Below are 24,563 nucleotides of genomic sequence, written 5' to 3'. Positions count from 1 at the left end.
AATGCACTGTATTTCTGTATTTGTATAAAGTATGTCATTGGAGAGAGGTTTCAGGGAAGCGTGGCATTTTATTATTTTGTTGGGTGTTTTTGTTTTGTTTTGCGGCCACACCTGGTGCTGCTCTATGTATTCAATATTATGTGGCATGAGCTCTCATGCCACATGCATTTGGTGGCCATGAGTCGCTTTCCCAACCCAGCTTGCAACCACCTCCAACAGATACATAAAGGAGGGAACAGGGCCACCAGGATGGTTGGTGATCAGTCGCCGTTTATTCCATTCTCCCCAGGCGCCTATTCCAGTTTTACATTGCCCCTCATTCCCATCTCCTCTTGGCTCTCATGCTAGTCTCCCCACACCCAGTCTCGCAGCCTTAGTCTAGAGCCCAATCTCCAAGCATTGGGGATATCAACTACACCTAGGTCAGACAGTACCACATCAACATATGTAAAGCCCTTCCCTTCCTTCTGGGGAATCAATTCTAGGACAATGACCTCATCCTGCTAAGAGATCTGTTCAAGAGTAGAATTTCCTCTAAGGACATACTTCTCTTTTCCTTAGTCCATAAACAATCATCTTAGATTTACTTCTTAAGAATCTTTCTAGTCATTTTATATGGACACAGTATAGAAATATTAATCTTATAGGGTGATTCTCCTAGGGACATCTTGCTGTAGATCCCAGACTACAAATCTCAGGCCACATTAGTCCTTCCTAACCCTGACAGGGTCCTTGTCCTGTCACTTCTCTTTGGATCATGACAATTCATCCACGACCATGCTCTTAGCTTATAGTTAAGTTTTATGGCACTTGGCCTGTCCCATTTTGATGCCAGGGTAGCTCACAGCTTTCCCTGGTCCATCCAGTCCCTTCGTCGGGACCCTGCTTTTGGGGTGCTAGGAACTAAGGACTGCTGAGGCTGTCAAGTAGACCAGATGCCCAGGAGTAAATGTTATTTGAAGTCATTAATTCCCAAGTTATAAAAGCGTAGCATTAACTGTCTTCCTGTGTCTATACAAAAAGGACATTGCTCTAAAGTAAACGATGCAAAGGACATAAGGGAAAGAGAAAAAGCAATATTTCACTTGAATGTACAAAATCCAGAGTCCTTAGAAGGATTTGACCTTACAAGTCACAGGGTCTGATTTGGGGATATAAGTGATTAACAGATAGAGGAAGTAGAGCACAGAGGAGAAGTTACAGATAAACACAGAGGAATCGGAGAGTGCCTTGGGAGCTCTGTAATGGGTGTAACCCAATAAACCTAAGCTCCCTGTGGCAAGGGAGCACAGACAATCTAATGTTATCCTACAGCGCTCAGTGATTATTCCTGGCTATATTAACTCCTGGTAGTGCTTGGAGACGATAATGGATGCAGGGATCAAACCATATGCAAAACAAGTGCCCTACCCACTGTTCTATCTTTCCAGCCCCTAAATATGGGAATTTTTGTGGGGGGAGGGGTGTCCCCAAGGGTTCCATGAACCTGGTCTCTGGGCTGCATGTGAGGGTGTGGGGGCATTCCCCAGGCTCTGAGGTACTCTCATCTCTCTCTCTGTGGAGGTGGCCACTGCAGAGATCACAGGTCAGGACAGCAGGTTCTGGGAGAGAGCTCTAGGGTTTGCTGGTGCATGACCCCACCCCCAAAGCACTGCCATCCGTAGCCCAGTGACCTCCCCAAGTGCTACTGAATATGATCCTGGTGGTCCACCATACCAGAGGCCTGTGTACAGCTTCAAGTCCTTTGATGCCTTTTGAACTGCCGATCCAGTGTTTCCAGAGTATCACTAGGCATGGCCTCTGGAGTCTGGAGAGCTTCATTGATTCCCCCTAGGAAGCAGAGTGGTTTGACCCTTCACATGGGTATGTGTGGGGAGGGGGGAGTTGTTAATTTGGCACAACACCATTGGGGTTATTGGCCTCTGAAGAATTGGGTCCATTTTGTAGAATAACATTGGTTTGTCCTTTCTGCCTTGTCATGGGGAGCTTCGGTTTATTGGGTTACTCCTATCACAGTGCTCCCAAGGCACTCCAGTTCCTCTGTGTTTATCTTTAACCTCTCCTCTAGTATATCCCCAAATCAGACCCTATGACTTGTAAGATCAGATCCTTCTAAGAACTCTGGATTTTGTACATGCCAGTGAAATTGCTTTTCTCTTTCCCTTATGTCCTTTGCATAGTGTACTTTAGAGCTATGTCCTTTTTGTATAGACACAGAGAGTTAATGCTGTGCTTTTATAACTTGGGAATTAATTCCAAATAACATTTACTCTTAGGCATCTGTCATATTTACTGCACGTAAGCCTCAGTTGCTCTTAGTTTCTAGCACCCCCAAAGCAGGGTCCTAACGAAGGGACTGGATGGACCAGGGCAAGCTGTGAGCTACCCTGGCATCAAAATGGGACAGGCCAAGTGCCATAAACTCCTGGTAGTGCTTGGAGACGATAATGGATGCAGGGATCAAACCACGTGCAAAACAAGTGCCCTACCCACTGTTCTATCTTTCCAACCCCTAAATATGGGAATTTTTGTGGGGGAGGGGTGTCCCCAAGGGTTCCATGAACCTGGTCTCTGGGCTGCATGTGAGGGTGTGGGGTCATTCCCCAGGCTCTGAGGTACTCACAGCTCTCTCTCTGTGGAGGTGGCCACTGCAGAGATCACAGGTCAGGACAGCTAAGCTAAGAGCATGGTCCTGGATGAATTTTCATGATCCAAAGAGAAGTGACTGGACAAGGACCCTGTTAAGATTAGGAAGGACTAATCTGGTCTGGGATCTATAGTGAGATGTTCCCAAGAGAGTCACCCTATAAGATTAACATTTTTTTTACTGTATCTAGACAGAATGACTAGAGAGATTATTAAGAAATAAATCTAAGATGATTGTTCATGGACTAAAGAAAGGAGAAGTATGTCCTTAGAGGAAATTCCACCCTTGAGCAGATCTCTTAGCAGGATGAGGTCTCTGTCCTAGAAGAGCTTCCCCAGAAGGAAGGGAAGGGCTTTACATATGTTGATGTGGTGCTGTCTGACCTAGGTGTGGTTGCTACCCCCAATGCTTGGAGATTGGGCTCTAGCCTAAGGCTGCGAGACTAGATGCAGGGAGACTAGATTCAGGGAGATGCTAGCATGAGAGACAAGAGGAGATGGGAATGAGGGGCAGGATGAGACTGGAACAGGTGTGTGGGGAGAATGGAATAAATGGTGACTGACCGATCACCAACCAGCCTGGTGGCCCTGTTCTCTCATTCATGTGTCTGTATGTGGCGGCTGCAGGCCAGAGTGGGAAAGCGGCTCGTGGCCACAGAGAGTGGCCATGTGGAGAGAGAGTCCCTGCACAATTATTTATTGAATTCACACCTTTAGTTTTGGTTATTGTTTGAATGGTCTCTAGAAAAAAGTTAGGTTAGTGCAGTCTACTCAACTCCTTAAAATGACTCTCAGAATAACTTCTGTTTTAAAAGTAAAGTGATTTATTTTAGAAAATCTGGAAAACCCAGGAAAATAGTTTTTTAAAAAAAACACGAAGGGAAAAGTAAAAGTCCCCACCCCCCAAAAAAAAGAAATCACTGAGGATAAAAAAGAACCGTTTCTCCACTATTCAGAGATGAGCATTATTAAGATATTAGAATATGATCCCTATTGTCCTCCATTTATGTTTGTCAATGAAATGCAAGGTGTGAACTTCCTACGTGTTGCCTATTGCAGTTAACCAGTAGAGGTCCACCTGTGAACAGTGCAGTTCAATTGTTCCAGCCATGCTGTTTGCTCGGTCCTTCAGTGTCCGCTCTTGCTGTTCCTTTCCAGTTTCTGGCCGACATGGAAAACAATGCCCTGTTCCGGGATGACATCGAGTGTCAGAAGCTCATCATGGAGGCCATGAAGTACCACCTGCTGCCGGAGCGGCGGCCCTTGCTGCAGAGCCCACGCACCAAGCCCCGAAAGTCCACCGTGGGCACACTGTTTGCCGTCGGCGGGATGGACTCCACCAAAGGTAGGAAGGCTCCTCACGCTCAGCCAAGTGGGGGAAGGGGTTTCAGTCAGTGATCTGCGTGATCCTTTGGAGAGAGAGCCTGTTCCAGGTTGGGGACAGGAAAAGTTACCGACTTGGCCTCGGCTGGGTCTTCAAGGGCCAGGAAGTGAGTTGTGGAGACAGGTTTAGGGGCACGGGAGGAGGCACCTTGCCATCTGGGATTGCGTCAGCTTCAGAATTCATAATGAATAGTAAGAGTGCACCTGGAGAGGGCTGGAGCAATAGCACAGCGGGTAGGGTGCTTACCTTGCACACAGTCCACCCAGCTGGGTTTGATCCCTGACACCACATAAGGTCTGAGCACATCTACCCTCAATCTTTGTCATTAGATGGGGGAAGTCCCAAGGCCAGCACTGGGGCTGCCAGGGGTCACGGCTCACTTTCTCCCGCCCTTAAGCAGCACAGCTGTGGCTCCTACATACTCGGCACCCAACAGGAGATGGATGGTGTTGAAAATGATTTTGGTAATAACTGAGGCTGGTGAGCTGAAAGCTCAAGAACAAGATATTCAGGCTCAGAGCATCTCCCAGCCAACTGCCACTTATTAGTCACAAAGACTAAAATCTTTGCAATGTACACTGCCTTGATTTGGGGCGGGAAAAACTTCCAGATTAGAGGAATTCATGCATCTTAGCTGCCACATGGGTGGGTCTGGAGCTTAAGATGCAGAGTGAAATAAGTCAGGAGGAGAGGAACAGAGAAAGATTTATAATAAGGGACATCCAGCATAGGAAATAACAAATGCCCAAAGGCAGTAGAATGCCAAAACTTGTACAGACCTGAGTTTGGGGCGCACAGGGGTAGTGGAGGGAAGTGGTTTGGAACATTGTATCCATGAAACCCCCACCAGTAACAGTATCATGGTGCTTAACATTAAAACAGATTTTAAAAGGTAACTTTGTTGGTAATGAGGCTAAAGTAACAATAGAGTGTGTGTGTGTGGGGGGGGGGGGGGTGGAGTGAGTTGCTAAGAACTCAGCCCCAGCACCTCTGTCCTACTTGACTGAAAGCCTATAACCAAATCCAGGTTCTGTAATTCAGAAGTTACTCAGAGATGCCAGGCAAATCCATGGTGAGGGCGTTCTCTGTAGTAGCTTGTCTGTCGGTAGCATTTCCAGACGTCAGGGATTGTTTCAGATCAGTGGAGAAGACAAGGCCCCTGCAGGTGTTTAACTCTGTCCTCCTAGATTTATCTTGGACTATAAGGTTATACTTGGGAGTCTTGATAAAATCCAAATAAACTTTGCAGGTTTTGTAACAGTGTAGTATGAATGTTGATTTTCTTTTCTTTTCTTTTCTTTTCTTTTTTTTTTTTTTTTGCTATTTTTGGTCACACCTGGCGATGCACAGGGATTATTCCTGACTCAACACTCAGGAATTACCCCCTGGCGGTGCTCGGGAGACCATATGGGATGCTGGGAATCGAACCCGGGTCGGCCGCCTGCAAGGCAAACACCCTACCCACTGTGCTATTTCTCCAGCCCCGATTTTCATATCTTAGTGTCATATTGAGGTTCTGGTTTTGAGGAAGATACTTAGTACTATGTAGGGGCCCAGAGACACCATTTCTGCCTCTCAGCTCCTAGGTGAGAAAACCACACATGCACACATAGAAAATGAGTGTAGTAAAACACTTTGTGATTGCAAGATCGCTATCCGTAGTTCCAATAGGGCAGCACACTCAGTACACACCATCAGCTTCCCCCCTGGCCAGGCTCCGCGCCCGTGCCAGAATCTCATCTGGATAATTTCTCTCTTGGTAAGCCTGCTCGCCCCTTCCCCTTGAATCCCTGATGCGCATGCAGTTCCCTGGCATCGCCTCCTTCCTCACCCAGATCCATCTGCTGCTCCGGCCCCACTTGCCTCGTTCACAGGATATGCCAGGCTTCCCATGCCAAGCGGATTGCACCCAGGGTTCCTTCTCATGGACGTGCTCTGCTCCCAACACTGAGCTCCTGGCACAAACTGCTGCCCACCCCTTGCAGGTGTCAGTTTACCAAGAGAACTTCCCCAGCTGTGGAAGCCCCCTCTCACCTCGCCCTTGTTTTTGCCTGCTTTCTATATGGTTTAGCCTAGAACTCAGCAAATAAATTGACCATTTGAAATAGGTGTAGCCACCAAGAAATATTAAAATATTTTTTGTGCTTTAAAAAAAAATGATTAATCCTCAGTGTAAATGAGGGAGGCTCCAAATTTTGACATAGAATTTTGCCATTAAAAAGCATTTTGTGTGGGGGCTGGAGCGATAGCACAGGGGGTAAGGTGTTTGCCTTGCACGCGGCCGACCTGAGTTCGATTCCCAGCATCCCATATGGTCCCCTGAGCACTGCCAGGAGTAATTCCTGAGTGCAGAGCCAGGAATAACCTGTGCATTGCCGGGTGTGACCCAAAAAGCAAAAAAAAAAAAAAAAAAGGCATTTTGTGGCTTGGGGACATTTGCTTTTCTAAAGAGTACATCTTTCAAATTATTTCTTAATATTTGTGTTCAATGTCAGAAACATTTTAGTTAACAAATTTATAGACTATATGACTGCTCAGTGATTAAATCTAAACCTAATTTAAATTTTTAAAAAATGGGGTGGGTCACACCTGGCGATGCTCAGGAATTATCTCCAGCAGTGCTCGGGGGAACCTATGGGATGCCAGGGATTGAACCCGGGTCAGCCGTATGTGTGGCAAGTACCCTACCTGCTGTACTATCACTCCAACTCCTCAAAAAATTTAAATTCAGGGCCAGAGCGATAGTACAGTGGATCACTTAATCACTTAATCACTTAACTTCCCGTTAGTCGTCGATTTGCTCGAGCGGGCGCCAGTAACGTCTCCATTTGTCCCTGTCGCGTGCTAGTGTAGCCCAATGGCATCTCTTCGCTCCGGGAACATGGAGGGCCTCAAACCGATCGTTCATGACCTTGACAAAGAAGTCTGACCATCTGGTAGGTGGGCGGCCACGCGGTCTCTTGACATCCCGTGGAATCCAATCAGTAACAGCTCTAGTCCAACGGTCGTCTTTAAATCTCATTACGTGACCAGCCCATCTGATTTTCGACACCTTGGCAAATGAGACAGCGTCCCTGATCCTTGATCGTCGACGGATGTCAGAACTCCGGATTCGTTCTCTCATTTGAGTGAAACGTGATATTCCAAGCATAGCTCTTTCTATTCTTCTTTGGGAGACCTGAATGGCGTTCTCATCTTGTTTGCGTAGGGCCCAGGTCTCTGAGGCATATGTTAATGCAGGAAGAACAGTGGAATCAAAGAGATGTGCCCGGAGCCGGAGGTTCTTCGTCCTCTTAGCTATTTCTTCGACGTTCTTGAAGGCGTTCCAAGCCGCTCTCTTCCTCCTGCGCAGCTCGGGTGCCAGGTCATTTGTCATGTTGACCTCTCGACCTAGGTACACATAGCTGTTGCATTCGGAGATGGTCGTTCCATTGAGAGCGAATGGGGCGTCAGGAACAAGGCTGTTTCTCATAAACATTGTCTTCGTAAGATTCAGCTGTAGTCCTACCTTTCCACACTCACGGTCAAAGTCGGCCAGCATTTGTGCCGCTTGGCTGATGTTTGGTGTTATTAAAACAATGTCATCAGCAAAGCGGAGGTGGTGTAGTTGCCGACCATCTATCTTCACTCCCATTCCTTCCCATTCCAGTCGTCGCATGATGTTCTCGAGGGTGGCACTGAAGAGTTTTGGTGAAATGGTATCACCCTGCCGCACCCCTCTCTTGACATCAACGATCACTTCTTTGTAGAATGGTGAGATCCTGGTAGTGAATCCGCAATACAGCTCACGGAGGATCCTGATGTATTGGGCTTGAATGCCCTGATTGGCTAGGGCTTCAATGACCGCTTCCGTCTCAACAGAATCAAAGGCCTTCTTTAAATCAATGAACGTTAAGCAGAGCGGCATCTTGAACTCCCGAGAAACCTCAATGAGTTTGGTTATCGTGTGGATATGGTCGATGGTGCTGAATCCTTTGCGGAACCCTGCTTGCTCACATGGTTGTCCTTCATCTAGTGTTCTGCCAATCCTATTCAGGATGACTCGAGTGAACAACTTGTAGATGACAGACAATAGGCAGATCGGGCGATAGTTGCCAATGTCATGGATGTCTCCCTTCTTGAACAGTAGTACGGTCCTGCTGGTTTTCCATTGAGATGGAACCTTGCATTCAGACAGGTAGCGAGTGAAGAGCCGAGCCAGTGTATTGATGAGTACTGACGGCAGGTTCTTCAGGTGTTCAGGTCTGACCTTGTCTGGGCCGGGTGCTGTTTGCTTCTTTACTGACGAAATGGCGTGTCGGATTTCGGAAGGGAGAACGTTGGGAACGACATACCCATCCTGTGGAATTTGGTATGTCGGCAAGTGGACATGGCTATCGAAGAGATTTGAGTAGAAGTCATGGATAATCTTCTCCATTGCCGTTCTGGAGGATGTGGTGGATCCATCAGGACGTCGGAGGGCAGTCATCTTGGTCTTATAGTTGGCGAAGGACAGGCGGGCGTTACGAATACTTTTCCCGGCTTCTGCCGCATCTACCAGTACTTCTGCTCTTCTCTCTTTGAGGTCTTCCTTGATCGCATCTCTGCACTGCTTTGCAAGCTCGGACGTTAGCTTGCGGTTGCCTGAGGCATGCGCCAAACCACGCTGGCGAATTAGCTCAAGAGTTTTCGAAGATAGGCGACTTTTTGTGGCTATCTCTCTCTTGGCTATGCCTAACAACCCGAATCGGACGTTTACATTTGAATAGATGTGGCTCACTGCCTGCAGTTTCTATCTTCGTTGTCTACGCACCAACATCTCATTATGATGAAAGAGAAATCGAGAAGTTCTACATGGAGCTAGAGAAGTTCTATAAAGAAGACCACACCTTCTACAAGATCATTGTGGGTGATTTTAATGCCAAGATAGGACCGAGAAGATCAGCTGAAGAACTTCACATCGGAACCCATGGCCTAGAATGGAACGAACAGGGTGAGAGACTGTCTGAGTTCATCATGTCGAGCAAGACCATTCATGGTAACTCACAGTTCCAGAAGGCAGAATCTAAACGATGGACATGGGAGTCTCCCGGTGGACGATTCCACAACGAAATAGACCACATCATATTCAATCGACGGTTTTGCCTGACTGATGTCGCTGTTGTCCCAAAATTTCGAACGGGATCGGACCACCGTCTCCTTCGTGCAAAATTCTACTTCACAGAGCGGGGAGAAAGGGCTGCAAAGTTCAAAAAGAGAACTCCCAGAACGACCACCAACTGGGAACTCTTTGGTACTATTGCGGCAACATGGGAAGATGCCATTGTTGACAACATTGACGAGGAATACGATCGACTGGTTCAGCACCTCCATGAATGTGCGAGGAACGCCAAGTACAGTGGATAGGTAGGACATTTGCCTTGCACTCAGCCAACCCAGGTACAATCCCTGGCATCCGTATGGTCTCCCAAGCACCGCCAGAAGTAATTCCTGAAGGCAGAACCAGGAGTAACCCCTGATCATCGCTGGGTGTGACCCAAAAAGCAAAAAAAAAAAAAAAAATGAATGGATGAATAAAATCTGAAATTTATAGAGATATATAGAATTATAAAATTATTTATTAATGTATAAAGTTGTTTATAAAAACGTCTAAATTTATAAAGAAAGATTGTTGATGGGCCTAAGAGAAAGAGATGGAGACTCAGTGCAGGCTTTGCACGTAGGAGGCCCAGGGTCCATTCCTGGGACCATCTGATCCTCGAACACTGCCAGGTGTCGCCTCAAAACCAGTCAGTTTTTCCCCCTTAGCCTCGACTGCCCACCTTATCAGGAAAACAAATGAGTGCCTGGAATGAGTTACTAAAAGAGAAATGCCCCCACCATCAGACTCCCTAAGCTTCCCAGACTCGGGGTGTGCCAGCACAGGCCCTGGGGGACTTACCCTGCACCCCTGCAGCCAGCCAGGTGTATTCCCCGCTCCTGGGCAAGCCAGCCTCACGTGCCCTCCTTCCCTGCTGCTGGGAACCAGGTCCTCTGCTCTCCTTTCTGATCCTTTTTCCTCACAGCTTTCCTTCCTGTTATTAGCCTTTCAACAAACACCCGGCAGTGCTCAGGTCAGCTTTTACTTCAGGAATTATTCCTGCAGTACTTAGGGAACCACATAGGATGATGCCAGGGATCGAACCTGCGCCCATCACATGCAAGGCAGGGGCCCTACCTGCTGTAGCCTCGCTCCCGCCCCTCAGGCAATTCTAAGAGCAAGGTAAAAAAAACCTCTCTCAGCCCACCTGGGAAAAACCCACTTTCCTCCTCCATTTTGTAGCTGAGCTGCACAGAAGACTCACCTGCACTGTCTGCCTCGTGTTTGAGTCTCAGGCACACAGACACAGCCTCTTCCCCTCACGTCACCCACAACCTCTGCGTCACTAAACTCAACTCAGCCCAACTTTTGGGACTTCACTGGACTCGATCTTGTCAGCAGTGTTTGAAATAAACTTCCCTCCATGGCTTCTGTCATACCAGCCTGCCCTCGGTCTTACTCCGGTCCTTGCTTCTCTGCCTCCTCAAGCCTGACCTTTTTTTAATACCATATTTCACTGCATAATCATTAAAAGTTTTCATCAGTCCCCTGATTGACTTATAACTGTGTTTTGAAAGCTACACATAATGGGCATGGTCTAAATATTTTTTTAGACATAAAATCTATGCCAGGACAGAGTGACAGTACAGCAGGTAGAGTGATAATACAGCAGGTAGGGTGTTTTGCCTTGCATACCACTGACCTGGATTCGATCTCCAGCATCCCATATGGTTCCCCACCACTGCCAGGGATAATTCCTGAGTGCAGAGCCAGGAATAACCCCTGAGCATCGCCAGATGTGACCCAAAAAGCAAAAATAAATAAAGATCTGTGCCGATTATGTGGTGAAATACGGTACCTGCATCTGGAGAATTGAGTGGAGGTGAGGTCCAGGAGTGGCCAGATCTTGCCGAGGCCTGCAGGAATTTAATCAGAGTCTGGTCAGAGCTGATGAGACTGTATTGTGTGTATGATCTCCTAAATCATAGCTTTTACTTCCCCTGACGTGTCTGTATTCATTTGAAGGAGCGACCAGCATCGAAAAGTATGATCTCCGCACAAATATGTGGACCCCAGTGGCGACCATGAATGGGAGGAGGCTGCAGTTCGGCGTAGCGGTGCTGGATGACAAGCTGTATGTGGTGGGCGGGAGAGACGGTCTGAAGACTCTCAACACTGTCGAGTGCTACAACCCCAAAACCAAAACGTGGAGCGTGATGCCGCCTATGTCCACCCACAGGCATGGCCTCGGTGAGTGAGACGCTGCTGCTCGGGCTTCCCTGCAGATCTTGCCCAGGGATAAGATGAGGACGGGTGTGGCGCTGCCGAGTCAGCAGCCCGTGCTCACCGGGCGATCCCACCCGAGCTCCCTATTCCCCGAGAAGCAGGCGCAGAGAAAACCAGCTTGTGCATCAGCGTGGGTGATAAGCACAAGTGGGAATAAAGACGTGGTGGCAGGGGAGGTAGGATAAGCTGGTAAGGGACAGGTTCGATCCCCAGTGCCCCATATAGTCCCCCGGATCCTGCCAGGAATGATCCCAGAGCATACAGCCAGGAGGAAGCCCTGAGCACCTCTGAGTTGGCCCCAAAACAAAAAGATAGATCGACACATCTGGAAGGACTTTAGTATGGATTGATAAACTGATCACCAACTTTAAAAATGCTCTCTGGGGGCTGGGGCGATAGCACAGTGGGCAGGACATCTGCCTTGCACATGGCCAAACCGGCTTCGATCCCAAGCATCCCATATGGTCTCCTGAGCACCGCCAGGAGTAATTTCTGAGTGCAGAGCCAGGAGTAACACCTGAGCATCGCCAGTGTGATCCAAAAAGCAACAAATTAAATTTAAAAAGAAAAAAAAGATTGCAAATCATCCTAGTTCAGTAAGACTTGACTAAAATGTGGGAGCATGTTTTCAATTTGTATAAGTGGTTTTGTGCTATCAATTTATTTCCCTTTAAAAAAAAATGTATTCTGGGACTGGAGTGATCATGTAATGGGTTGAGCACTCAACCATGCACGTGGCTGACCTGAGTAGATCCCCAGCGCCACCTTTGGTCCCCAGAGCTCCACCAGGAATGATCCCTGAGCAGAGAGCCAGGAGCAAGCCCTGAGCACCACCAGGTGTGGCCCAAAGCCAGGAGAAAAAGAATTGAGAAATAGATTCCTCTTAAATGTGAGGAGCTCGGGCACTTTACTAACGGGATTGGTTGCAAGCGCAGGAAAGATTCTGTCCCTGTGGTCAGCTTGTGGTTTGAGAAGGTTTAAAATAGCTGTAATTAAAAAAAAAAAAAACTTGATGAGTTTCTAAACTTTGTTAGTACTGATCTATCTAATAAGAATTCTGAATTTTTTGTCTTATTTTACTGTTTTTGGAGCTAAGTCTTAAGTTATTTATAGTGAGAATTATATGAAGTTCATAAGAGAATTCTCTTCTATTTGAAAACAAGTGGTTCTGCTACTAAAATTGTTTTTCATCATATTAGCACAGTGCGTAAGGCGTTTGCCTTGCATGTGGCCGACCGGGGTGACCCGGGTTTGATTCCTCTGCCCCTCTCGGAGAGCCTGGGAAGCTACCAAGAGTATCTCGCCTATACAGCAAAGCCTGGCAAGCTCCCTGTGGCATATTTGATATACCAAGCACAGTAACAAGTCTCACGATGGAGACGTTACTGGGCCCGCTTGAGCAAATTGATGAACAATGGGAGGACAGTGGACATATTATTTAAGGGGCTGGACTAGATGAACTCTCATTTTCTCTCTCATGATTTCTTTGATAATCATGCTTAAACCTTATGCATAGTTGTAAATACACACAGACACACACACACACACACACACACACACACACACACACACAGAGCATGCTTCTCCTTAGTAGCCAACACTGATAGGATACAAATGGTTTGCTAGTTTGGGTTTTCCCTGAATGTCGAATATTTATATCCCACGTGACCACAATTTCCCAAGATAAAATATTTCCCAATGTAAAATTTCTGGTTTGAACTTCAGGCGATACATCTCACCTGACTGATTTTCTTACCTCTTCTTAACCCCTCCACTCACTCTCCCTCTCATTTAGATGAACCCAGATACTTTATTATCAGGATGTGAGTCTCATACTCCCCTCCCCACACTCTTCCCCTCGCTCTCTTGGCCATTGTGTACACAGGCCCTTTGCAGCCACTCGTGTAGACACAGCCCACAGGCTACACTGGTTTCCCCTGGGCCTCAGGGCCTTGATACATACTTCTCTCTATCCCAGCATTTTCCCAGAGATGTCCCCTGCCTAGTGTGCTCATTTCATGCATGTTTTGGTTCAAATGTCCCTTTCATCTGGAAGATCTAACCCAACCCTTTACTCGGTTCTGCTTTCTAATAACCAATACTTTCAGTGTACTTCATGTTTCATTTCCTAAGTGAAACATCAGGTGTCTGAGGAGAGCGCCCTCTCATGGGCCTACTTGGTTGAAACTCAGTCGGTCATGGTCGAGTGTGTGAGCAAATGACTCTGGCTTCGTCCCTGGTGATGATGCATACCTGCAAATGGTGGTATCAGCTCTTAACAGCAGAACCTCAGGCATCTGAATAAAGACAGGACTGGGGCTGGAGAGAGAGTTTAGCTGTTTAAAGCATCCTTGTGACCCAGGTCCAGATCCCCACACTGCTTAAGGTCCCAGAGCACCACCAAGGGTCCCAGAACCAGAAAGAAGCCCCGAAAACAGGCAGGGGTGGCCCAATCGTCTCTACCAAATCAAAAGGAAATAGATGCTTTCTAAATGACATCACAAATCTTAGGTCATTTATGACTGGGGACAGAATTAACTAGGACTCTGTGGTAGTTTGAATAACTTTCTGCGTTTGGACGTCAGGATGTTGCTTTTTTATTTTTAAGTTCAGAGCTGCAGCGCTCGCTCTCCTCCATCACTGCCTGCCACGGCTGGCCAAGAAGCACTAGGACGGCAGATGGCTGTGTCCTCAGCCCCCGGTAGAAATTTGCCTGGTGGAGGCTCTTGGTCCTTCTCCCGAGCAGCCCTATTGCGCCGTGACCCCTTCCCTGTCCTCTCGCAGGTGTGGCTGTGCTGGAAGGCCCCATGTACGCCGTGGGCGGGCACGACGGCTGGAGTTACCTGAACACGGTGGAGAGATGGGACCCACAAGCGCGCCAGTGGAATTTTGTTGCCACTATGTCAACCCCGAGGAGCACAGTAGGTGTGGCAGTGCTAAGTGGCAAGTAAGGACATCATTACAGTTCCATCAGAATACAGGAAACAGAATGTACTAAGCTGTGGAACAATTGATTAAAGGGGTACATGTAAATGGTGGAAGAGAAATACTTGGATGTACGAAAACTTTTAAAAGCTAATTCAGGACTAGAGTGATGGTACTGTGGGTAGGACATTTGCTTGCTTGAAGCTGGCCCACATCCATCTCTGGCACCACATGTGGTTCCCTGAGCACCACCAGGAGTGATTCCTGAGTGTAGAGCTAGGAATAATCCCTGAGCATTGCTGGACATGGCCCAGAAACAAATAGCAACAATATATAAGACCAAAAAAAAAAAAGCTAATAGTTCATGGTCTGGAGAGATAGTACAGGAGTAGAGGCTCTTACCTTGCACATGTCCAAACCTACTTCTATCCCGGCACCACATATGGTACCCCAAGCCCCATATGGAGTCCTCTCTAAGCACAGATCCAGGAGGAAGCTCTTGAGCATCACCAGGTATGGTTCAAAACTCAAATAATTAAAAATAGTATAAGTTATAATAGTTCAGAATAGAAATAGCTCAGCCTTGTTATTCTAAGATGTAGGTATTTTGAATTTATGGTTTTCATGTTGAATGAAATTTTATATAAATATTCGATATAACATGATTGATGAGCTGGAGTGATAGCACAGCGGTAGGGTGTTTGCCTTGCACGCAACCAACATGGCCAACCCGAGTTCGATTCCTCCGCCCCTCTCGGAGAGCCCAGCAAGCTACCGAGAGTATCTCGCCCTCATGGCAGAGCCTGGCAAGCTACCTGTGACGTATTCGATATGCCAAACACAGTAACAACAAAGTCTCCAATGGAGACGTTACTGGGCCCACTCGAGCAAATCGATGAACAACAGGAGGACAGTGACAGTGACAGTGACAACATGATTGATGCAGCTTTTTTTTTGTTTTTAAAGGTATTGACAACAGCTTTTGGCAACTAGAAACTAATTATGTGTTTCTTTTAGGTCTCTCTTCCTTAAAGTAGAACCATATATGCTCGTTCAAAAAAGTGTCTGTTGGGCTGAAAAGATAGTACAGTACCTGGGCCTTGTATGTGGCCAATCTGGGTTTGATCCGCAGCATCACATACAGCTCCCTTGTAACCTCCAGGACTGATCAATTTCTGAACATAAAGCCAGGAGTAAACCCCTGAGCACAATTGCATGTAGCCCAGAAACAAACAAACAAACAAAAAAAAACCAAAAACACTTAGTTTGAATGAAAATGTTACCTGTCTTGAGGCCGGAGCAGTAGTACAACAGGTAGGGCACTTTTCCTTGTACCCAGACTTCCTAGATTTGGTCCCTGGCAACACATAGAGTGCCCACCAGGAGTGATCCCTGAGCACAGATCCAGGTGTAAGCCCAAGTACAGTTGGTTGTTGTCCAAAAGCAAAACAAAACAAAAACTGGTACCTGTCTTCAGAATATTCATGTTTACACAAGTATACATAGTTAAGAGTCTCGTGAACAGAAATTTGGTACTTCACTATTTTTTTTTCTTTTTGGGTCACCCCCAGTGATGCACAGGAGTTACTCTTGGCTCATGCAATTCCTGATGATGCTCAGAGGACCATATGGGATGCTGGGAATCAAACCCGGGTCAGCCGTGTGCAAGGCAAATGCTCTACCTGCTGTGCTATCGCTCCAGCCCACTTCACTATTTCTTGAGAATAAATACGCAGTTAAATATTAACTGAGATTTCATAAATTTAAATATGTGTGACCATTTATATGATGAATTTAATTTGTTATTCTTTTTTAAAAAATTGAGAGGGCAGCCTTACACATGTAAAGCCCTGACACACAAAGAAAGAAAGAAAGAAAGAAAGAAAGAAAGAAAGAAAGAAAGAAAGAAAGATTTATATTAAAAGGCTTTGCCAGTGTATCAAAATAAGATTTTAATGCATAGTAAAAATAAGTAAATGTTCAAGTTTTTTATACCTATTTTAATGTTAGGGTAAAATACTGTCAAAATGTTGTGGTACATTGATAATGTAGATCTCTTAGGCTACAGTTCTGTCATTAGCATATCTGCATTATTTTTTTCTTGTTGTGTGGGGCCACACCCAACAGTGCTTGGCAGCTGCTCCTGGCTCGTTGCTGAGAGATCGCACCCAACAGTGCTCAGGAATTTAATCCTGGCTCCTGCTGACAGAGCAGCTCCAGACCATTGAGCTCTCTCCCCACCCCTTCTGCAGTGATATAAGTTAGAAAAGATGATGGTTCGCATTTAGTAAACCTTTATTTCATGTGTTCATTCCTCATTCTTACAAGTATATCCTAGCTGTCTAGCTGCTCACTTATCTCTCTGTTATGCTGGTTTTGCTCCTCACTGGGTGACCCGTGCAAGTACCTCATCTCCATCAGCTCTGTTCCTTCACGTGGGCAGTAGGAATCATCGGGTTCTCTTGGGAGCATCTTGGGATGGTTCTGATGACCCAGGGCTAGGGTCTAGCCTAGTGTGGTGTGTGCTCAGAAAGGTCCATCTCTTTCCTTCGTAACCACGTTCTGTCTTAGCTGGTAAAGAAGAAAGCCCTGATATATTTATATACCAATTTGTCTCTATTTTAAGCCACATTTTAGCATCTCTAAAATTGCAGCGCATTGTTCAATCAGTAGTGACTTGTCAGACAGATGTCAGCTGTGTTATAGTTGTCATTGCTTTCGGGCAGATTTTCTTTTTTGTGTTTGTGCAGTCATCTATGTATGCAGATCATTTCACTGGTAACACATCAACTTTCTTCTTCGCGCTAATTTTGTCATTCTTGGTGTCACCTTAAACTCAGTGAAATGCCCTCAGAAAACTTTGTCTTCTGCATAATAGCAGCTTCTTTTTCTATTTTAAAGTAGCTCTACCATTAGTTGCATTCAGTATGGTTCCTGAAAAGTAGGAACCCTGAAGGATTTATGAGGTTTGAACTTGAAGAATTCATTTGGTGGTGATGCCGTGTACTGAGACAAGGAATCTGTTCGAGGACCCAGGTCTGGTTTTGCTGGGCCAGCTTTCAGATGTTTGGAGAACATGATTACCGGATAGGACTGTGTCAGTGGCAGGCAACAGAAAATTCCTATCCATCCACTTGATTTTTTTTTATCAGTTAACCCTTCTGGATTGGCCTGACTTGAGCTGCCCATTCTGTGGGACAGTCTTTCTAATGCCCCCATCCCTTTGCTCTTCCATCTTGCTTGTCCCATTTAGACTTTATGCAGTTGGTGGCCGTGACGGCAGTTCCTGTTTGAAATCAGTGGAGTGCTTTGATCCACACACCAACAAGTGGACCCTGTGTGCACAGATGTCCAAGCGGCGTGGTGGTGTAGGCGTGACCACGTGGAATGGGCTCCTCTACGCCATCGGAGGCCACGACGCACCTGCCTCCAACCTGACCTCACGGCTGTCGGACTGTGTGGAAAGGTAAGCTCGGCCCAGCATGATTAGGTCAAAAAGTGAAATGTAGGTTTACTGGCAATGATTTTTCTATGAAATACTAAGCAGAGTTGGGTTTTTTTTTCATGACTTAATTTGTTTTATTTTATTTTTTTTAAATTTAGATTTTTATTAGTGAAACACCATGAGGTACAGTTGTAGATTTACAATTTTTTGTGCTTGGGTTTCAGTTATACAGTGATCGAATACCCATCCCTCCACCAGTGCCCATTCTCCACCACCACGGATCCCAGTATCCCTCCCACCCCCCGTCCCCCCCAACCCACCCTGTCTCTGTGGCAGGGCATTCCCCCTTGTTCTCTCTCTCCTTTTGGGTGCTGTGGTTTGAAAAAGGGGCATTGAGTGGCAATCATGTTCAGTCTAGAGTCTACTCAGCACGCATCTCCCATCCTGGGAGGATCCTCCCAACACCCTTTATTTGGTCCTCCCTTCTCTATCTGAGCTGCCTTTTCCCCCAGCGTGTGCGGCTGGCCTTACTCCCAGCCATGGAATAAACCTCCTGGTACTTAAAACCTGGTACTCTGCTATTCTTGGGTGTTAGTCTTCTATTTTGTTACTTTATGTTCCCCAGATGAATGCAATCTTTCTGTGTCTGTCTGTCTCTAACTCATTTCGCTTAGCATGATACTTTCCATGTAGTACCACTTGTATATAAATTTCATGACTTCATCTTTTCTAAGGGTTTTTTTTAAAGAAAATATGTCTGCATTTTACTTACATTGAAAAAATATTCAGACGATAATTATTATATGTTATAATCCAGGGAAGGAATGTAGAAAAACTGTATACTTTTGTCTTGTAAATTACAGACTGTCTGTAAATAAACCCAATGAAAGGTTCTTCACTGTTAGAAGACAGTGGAGCTCATCTTAGGCTGATGTATCTGTTCCCTTTTAGCTACTTCATAAAAGGGGATACAAAGATGGTCCAGGGCATAAGGTGCTTGCCCTGTACCAGCCAACCACGGTTGGATCTCCAGCACCATATATGGTCTCCAGAGCACCACCAGCATCCCTGTGCCCAGAGTCAGGAGTAAGCCACACACACCGCTGTCACGATAAAGGCCTTGGAGTGAGCTTATGGGCAGCTCCAAGTTTCGGGCAGCTCCAAGTATGGCTCCAGGTTTCAGAGGTCAAACAAGCTCAGACCTTCAGGCAGTTTTTTTATATTTATATGAGTGCTTTTGGTGCTGGAAATATTGGACACCTAAGTAAATTGATAAGGTTGCTAGTTAAAAACTTTCAGAAGGGCGGTGAGAAATAATAGCGCAGGAAGGGCCTTTTTCCTTAAACAAGGCCTGCCCGGGTACAGTTCGCATTACCTACCACATATGGTCCCCCAGAGCCCACCAGGAGTGATCCCTGACTGCAGAGCCAGGAGTTAGGCCTGTGTGTGTTGCCGGGTGTGGCCACAAAAAAATAAAAAATCCTCAGGAAAGTACTGCTACCATTCCCTTTAAAATGGTCAAATAGTGTGTTATAGCATATAATACGATGGAACAGACTGATTTTACTCACAGTACTGGGAGAACTATGTCAACTCCAGCTCTAAAATTCCCTTTCAGATATGATCCCAAAACCGATATGTGGACTGCAGTAGCATCCATGAGTGTCAGCAGGGACGCCGTGGGGGTCTGTTTGCTCGGCGATAAGCTGTATGCCGTGGGGGGGTATGATGGACAGACGTACCTGAATACGGTGGAGGCCTACGACCCCCAGACAAACGAGTGGACCCAGGTACAAACAGCCTCCCACTTCTTACTACACACTCTCTCTACTCTGTTCTCATTTCTTTTTATCCTTTTGGTTTAAACATCTCTCAGTTTTGTCTAGTCTGTAACAGAAACATATTAGCTATTTAAAAAAGACCCACTTTTCATTAACTGCAAGAAAACAAGAAAACAAGAGGGTGGGCAGAGAGATAGTACATTGGGTGTTGTGCTTGCCTTGCGTGCAGCCAACCTGTGCTCAGTCCCTGGCACCACATACAGTTTCCTGAAACCTGCCAGGTGTGATCCCTGAGCACAGAGCCAGGAATTCCCGAGCATCTCTGACTGTGGCCCCAAAACCAAAAAAAGACAGTAAAAGGAACTGTTAAGTGTCATAGCATAAGTAAATTCCAAATCATGGCCTGTGTTGATAGTACCATGGACAGGACATTTGCCATGCATGTGGCCAGCCTGGGTTTGATTCTTGGTACCCCTTATGGTTCCCATGCCCGCCAGGAGTGATTTCTGGGCTCATAGCCTGGAGTAACCCCTGAGCACCATCAGGTTTGGCAAAAAAATATATATATATACCTATGCTTCAGACTGCTCACCTGTCTCACTAGTCCCTGATTAATAATCTCTTCTGTGTGCATTATATTATATGAAAGAACTATAATCCTCCCAACAACCCCGGAAGGCCAGTACCTCTGTTTGCCTGGTATACTAGGTGAGGGGTCCTAGACTCAGAGAAATTCAGTACATGACCCAAGTCACTTAGCAAACATGGTAGAGTTAGAATTGGAGCCAAGAGCTTTTTTTCACAGTAGAGGAGAAAAGCGTGGTGGAGAGAGATTGCAGTTGCAGAAAGGAAGTTCAGACTAGCAGGGCACTTTTTTCCCCTGAAAGAAGGGCTGGATTGGAGTGGGAGGGAAGGTTGGGAACCAAGAGCGTACCTCTCAAGGCAGCAGCTGAGGACAAAGGAGCAAGAGGATGGTGACAATGGAAGGGTCAAAGGTACACAGATTTTCAGGGAAGTGCTTGCTGAAGGAGGGAAAATGGAGGAGGGTAAAGGGACTTAGGACTTCATGAGGTCTGCTGTTTTTTTTTTTAAGTAAATGACTTCACTCAGGGAGGCTGCTGTGTGGAGGGAAGACCTTCAGGGCTTGAGTCAGCACTGCAGGATTTCACTAGCAATTGTGATTACCTCCCATCAATGGAGCAGAAGTTATAAATGCTAACCCAGAAGGCCCAAAGGTGTTGAGATTCTTTCTCTAAGATCTGTTGGACTTGAGCTAACAATGAAGAAATTTATGGCCAGCAGTTGAAACTTCTACTTTAGGCCAAATCAGAATCAGTAGCCATGTGGCTTTATTTATTTATTTATTTATTTATTTTTATTTATTTATTTATTTATTTATTTATTGCACATCACCCCTTTTTAAAATAGGGGGCATAGTATGGATGGGGTATGCGGAGATAGAGCAGCACTTGCCTTTTATGGGGTCAACCCAGGTTCCGTGCCTGGCACCCCATAGGGTCACCTGAGCCCATTCAGGAGTGATCCCTGCTTGCAGAGCCAGGAGTAAGCTATGACCACAGTCTGGTGTGGCCCCAAAACAAATAAATTTGGGGATGTGGGACTGGGCCACACTTTGTGGTGCTCAGGGCTTACTCCTGACTCTGCTCAGGGATCATTCTTGGCAGGGCTGGGGGACCAGATGCAGTTCTATAGATCAAAACAGGGCTGGCAAAATGCAAGACAAAGCACCTTAGCCTCTGTGCTCTCTCTCCAGCCCTCTTTTTTTAAAAGCACCCAAATGTAAACTAAGAATAGCTGGAAAATGCTTTCTTTTCTGTATGCCAACAAAAGGGACCAGAGGATGTTTGTAGAGAAAATGAGATAAGTTGACATTGGCTTAAGCCATCATCCATCCCATTATTCGCCATGACTGCATCATTTTTAATTGATTCTCTAAGTGAAACTTTCTGGCCGGTTGTCATGACAACTTACTTCACAGTGTAGATTTCGGGTGTCTTGGATTTTTCTTTTTAAGGCTGCTAATTACAAACACAGTTTGATTTAAATCAATTGGAGGTTACACCTAGAATGCTCTTACATAGATGTGGACTTAAAATAGATATGGGGGTCCATGGATGTGACACAGTGGTAGTTTGGTTGGCTCCACTTAGCATGTTGTTGGTACATTAATAGGGCTAGAGAGACAGGGGGCTGAGGTACATGCTGTGTGGACAGGAGGGTCAGGTTTGATCCCAGCATTGTGTAGTCTTCCAGGGGTAGGTGTGGTCCCTGAGCCACCAGGTGTGATACAAAAACAGAGAATGTAAGGGACCACTGGGGAAATAGCTCAGCAGGCTGGAGCACATGTTTTGTAAACAGGAGGCCTATGTTTCATTACTGGTGCTTAATGGCTTCCCTTGCCCTTGCCACCCCCCCCCCCCAGCATTGGGCTAGAAGTAGCCCCTCAGCATGCTAGGTATGGATGCAAAACCAAAAAAGATAAAAAGGGTTATATGTTCAAAGAGCTATAACTGATCAGCGAATACAGATGGAGAACAGCTGAGGATTTTCTTTCAGCCAGTCTTGCATGCTCTTAAAGTCCACTCGCCAGTCTTTGTAGAGGCGTGTCAGGCCGATCAGAGTCATTTTGATATGTGTATTTGATTACATAATACCACTTACATCAGTACAAAGGAACTTACTACTCAACCTTGTACTATTTCCAGGTACCAACCTATTCCCTTAGGTCAATGCATAAATTCTCACTGTTATCATAACTTGTAAGTTATCCCCCTTTTTATCTTTTTTTTCTTTTTGAGGCACCAGTGCTCAGGGTTCATTCCTCTGTGCTCAGGGATCACTCCTGTCAGTACCTGGAAGACCATATGTGGTGCCAGGGATTTAACCCAAATCTGCTGCGTGCAAGGCAAGCGCCCTCCCCACTGTACTTTCAATCCAGTCCCAGAGTTGTCCTTTTATCAAAACTGTTTTTGTGCACACATTTCTTTCCACTATGAATTGCCCCATCTGGGGCAAAAAAAAAAAAAAAGAAGAAGAAGAAAGACAGCAAGTGAAAGATTTAAAATTATCCCGCACCCATAAATTAAGTTGCTGTTCTTCCACACACTTCTGTCTCATGGCCAGGTTCACTCACCAGCTTTATGTACACTGCTTGGGAGTTGGCAGGACAGTGTTTGTGTTGTGAGTATCATGCTGCACCGTGGTTAGTGAGTGAAGAGCTCAGCCTTTCCACCATGGCAGAGAAGCAGGCTTGTCTCCTCTGAATGAACCGACCTGATGGGTATTAGGAAACGCGTAATAATCAAGGTTACTTTTGTAAGCGTGTAGGGCATTTGCCTTGCATGCAGTCTACGCAGCCAACCCAAGTTCGATTCCTCTGCCCCTTTCAGAGAGCCCTGCAAGCTACCAAGAGGATCACACCCGCATGGCAAAGCCTGGCAAGCCACCCGTGACGTATTCAATATGCCAAACACAGTAACAACAAGTCTCACGATGGAGACGTTACTAGGCCTGCTCGAGCAAATCGATGAACAACAGGAGGAGAGTGCTACAGTGCAGTGCTACCTCCTACCCATCATGCTTGATTTTGGTCAGAATAGTGTTTCAAGTAGAGCAGTTCCCAAGCTATTAAACATCATCTGGGCCTCTGAGCACAGCCAGAAGTGACCCCTGAGCACAGTGGAGTGTGGCCCAAACCCCCACACACACCCTACCCCCAGGTCACCTGTTATGCAATATGTACAAGTATTGGATCATTATATTGTACACCCGGAAGGATTTTTCTGCACCAGTTATATCTAAATTGTAGAAGATAGGGGAAATTACATTTATAGAAGACTTAGTACTATGTAGTCAGGTGGTACACCCAAGTGATGTAGTAGCAGAAACTCTGACAAGAGGAACGCAGGGATGAGACCAGGGTGGGACTGGGCTGGTGAGGACCAAGGGAGCGGCTCTGCGCCAGCTCTGTGGACTGCTTCCATCCTTGCCGGCCAGTGAGCAGTTGGCAACCGAAGACCCAACCAGTCTGTCTTTCTGCTTCTTTACAGGTGGCTCCACTCTGCCTGGGCAGAGCCGGTGCTTGTGTTGTGACCGTGAAACCGTAGCTGACCACTGGGCTTCGCTAAATGAAGATAGACTCTCCCTTTATGAATTGAATTCTTTCCTTTCTCTGTGGATGCACTTTCAACAAATTTATAAGGCCACGTCCCCGGGCACGAAGTGTCAGCTCTCACCTGGCAGAGAAAGAAGTGGACAGGGCCACGTGAAATGCTTCCGTTCCCAGGGAGTCCACATGGTGGGTTTTGAAGATGCATTCCCGGCGCCACAAAGCAGCATCTCCTAAATACCACCTGTGCTAACTGGGAATTTCATTCATTGAGCACATTTTACTGACATTCTCCAGATCTCTTGTATTACACTTCAGATAACACCAGATAAAACTTTTATGAAAAATAGCTTTCTTTTTAACTTTATCATACCAGAGTTTAATTTTATCCAAATTCATTTGTACTATTAACCATCACCACTATTTTAATAATACACTAAAGACTGCTTTTTAGGTTTTTGGTTCTTTTGGTTTCTTTCTTTTTTTTTTTTTTAGGAATTAGCTATTGTTAGCTATTTTATTTGTGCTTGGGTCATGTATTTGATTTCTAAAGTTGGCTCACTCCAAGGAACGGGAGGAAAAACATTAAAGGGTAAAAAAATAAAAAACAAAAAGCAAAAAAAAAAACCAGCAGTGACCAAATAAAATCATGATCTTTGAGGTCTGTTTAAATAATTATCCTAACTAGATTCGCCAAGAACTACAAGTTATGATACTCTGAAATTGGGATTGAGAACTAGTGTTTTGTATTAAAATTGAGATATGCAATTTATGTAGGGAAAACGTTATGTATCTATAATGTTCTTTAATCAAACTAATATTATATGAATTTGTTTTTATATTGTGGAAGATGTTTTGATTTTGTCTTTTGATATCAACAAAACTGTTCAGATGTTCTTATGTTCTCC

General features: G+C 45.8%; 1 protein-coding gene across 4 annotated transcripts in view; it reads left to right on the top strand.

The window, feature by feature from the left end:
- KLHL5 (kelch like family member 5) overlaps window positions 1-24,130 on the top strand; it is a 78,299-nt gene extending 54,169 nt beyond the window's left edge. For all 4 annotated transcript variants that reach the window (XM_056125618.1, XM_056125620.1, XM_056125619.1 and 1 more), the window contains exons 6-11: window positions 3,805-3,991; window positions 11,115-11,339; window positions 14,160-14,322; window positions 17,554-17,766; window positions 19,364-19,535; window positions 23,597-24,130. In XM_056125618.1, the coding sequence (XP_055981593.1) occupies window positions 3,805-3,991; window positions 11,115-11,339; window positions 14,160-14,322; window positions 17,554-17,766; window positions 19,364-19,535; window positions 23,597-23,653 (1,017 nt within the window). In that variant the 3' untranslated portion in view covers window positions 23,654-24,130. The remainder of the gene's footprint in view (window positions 1-3,804; window positions 3,992-11,114; window positions 11,340-14,159; window positions 14,323-17,553; window positions 17,767-19,363; window positions 19,536-23,596) is intronic.
- The last annotated feature ends 433 nt before the right edge of the window (window positions 24,131-24,563 follow it).

This window comes from Sorex fumeus, unplaced genomic scaffold, assembly GCF_029834395.1.
Source record: "Sorex fumeus unplaced genomic scaffold, SorFum_2.1 ptg000055l, whole genome shotgun sequence".
NCBI classification, from domain to species: domain Eukaryota; kingdom Metazoa; phylum Chordata; class Mammalia; order Eulipotyphla; family Soricidae; genus Sorex; species Sorex fumeus.
The sequence above is the reverse complement of the archived record's forward strand: the minus strand, read 5'-3'. Positions and strand labels throughout refer to the sequence as shown.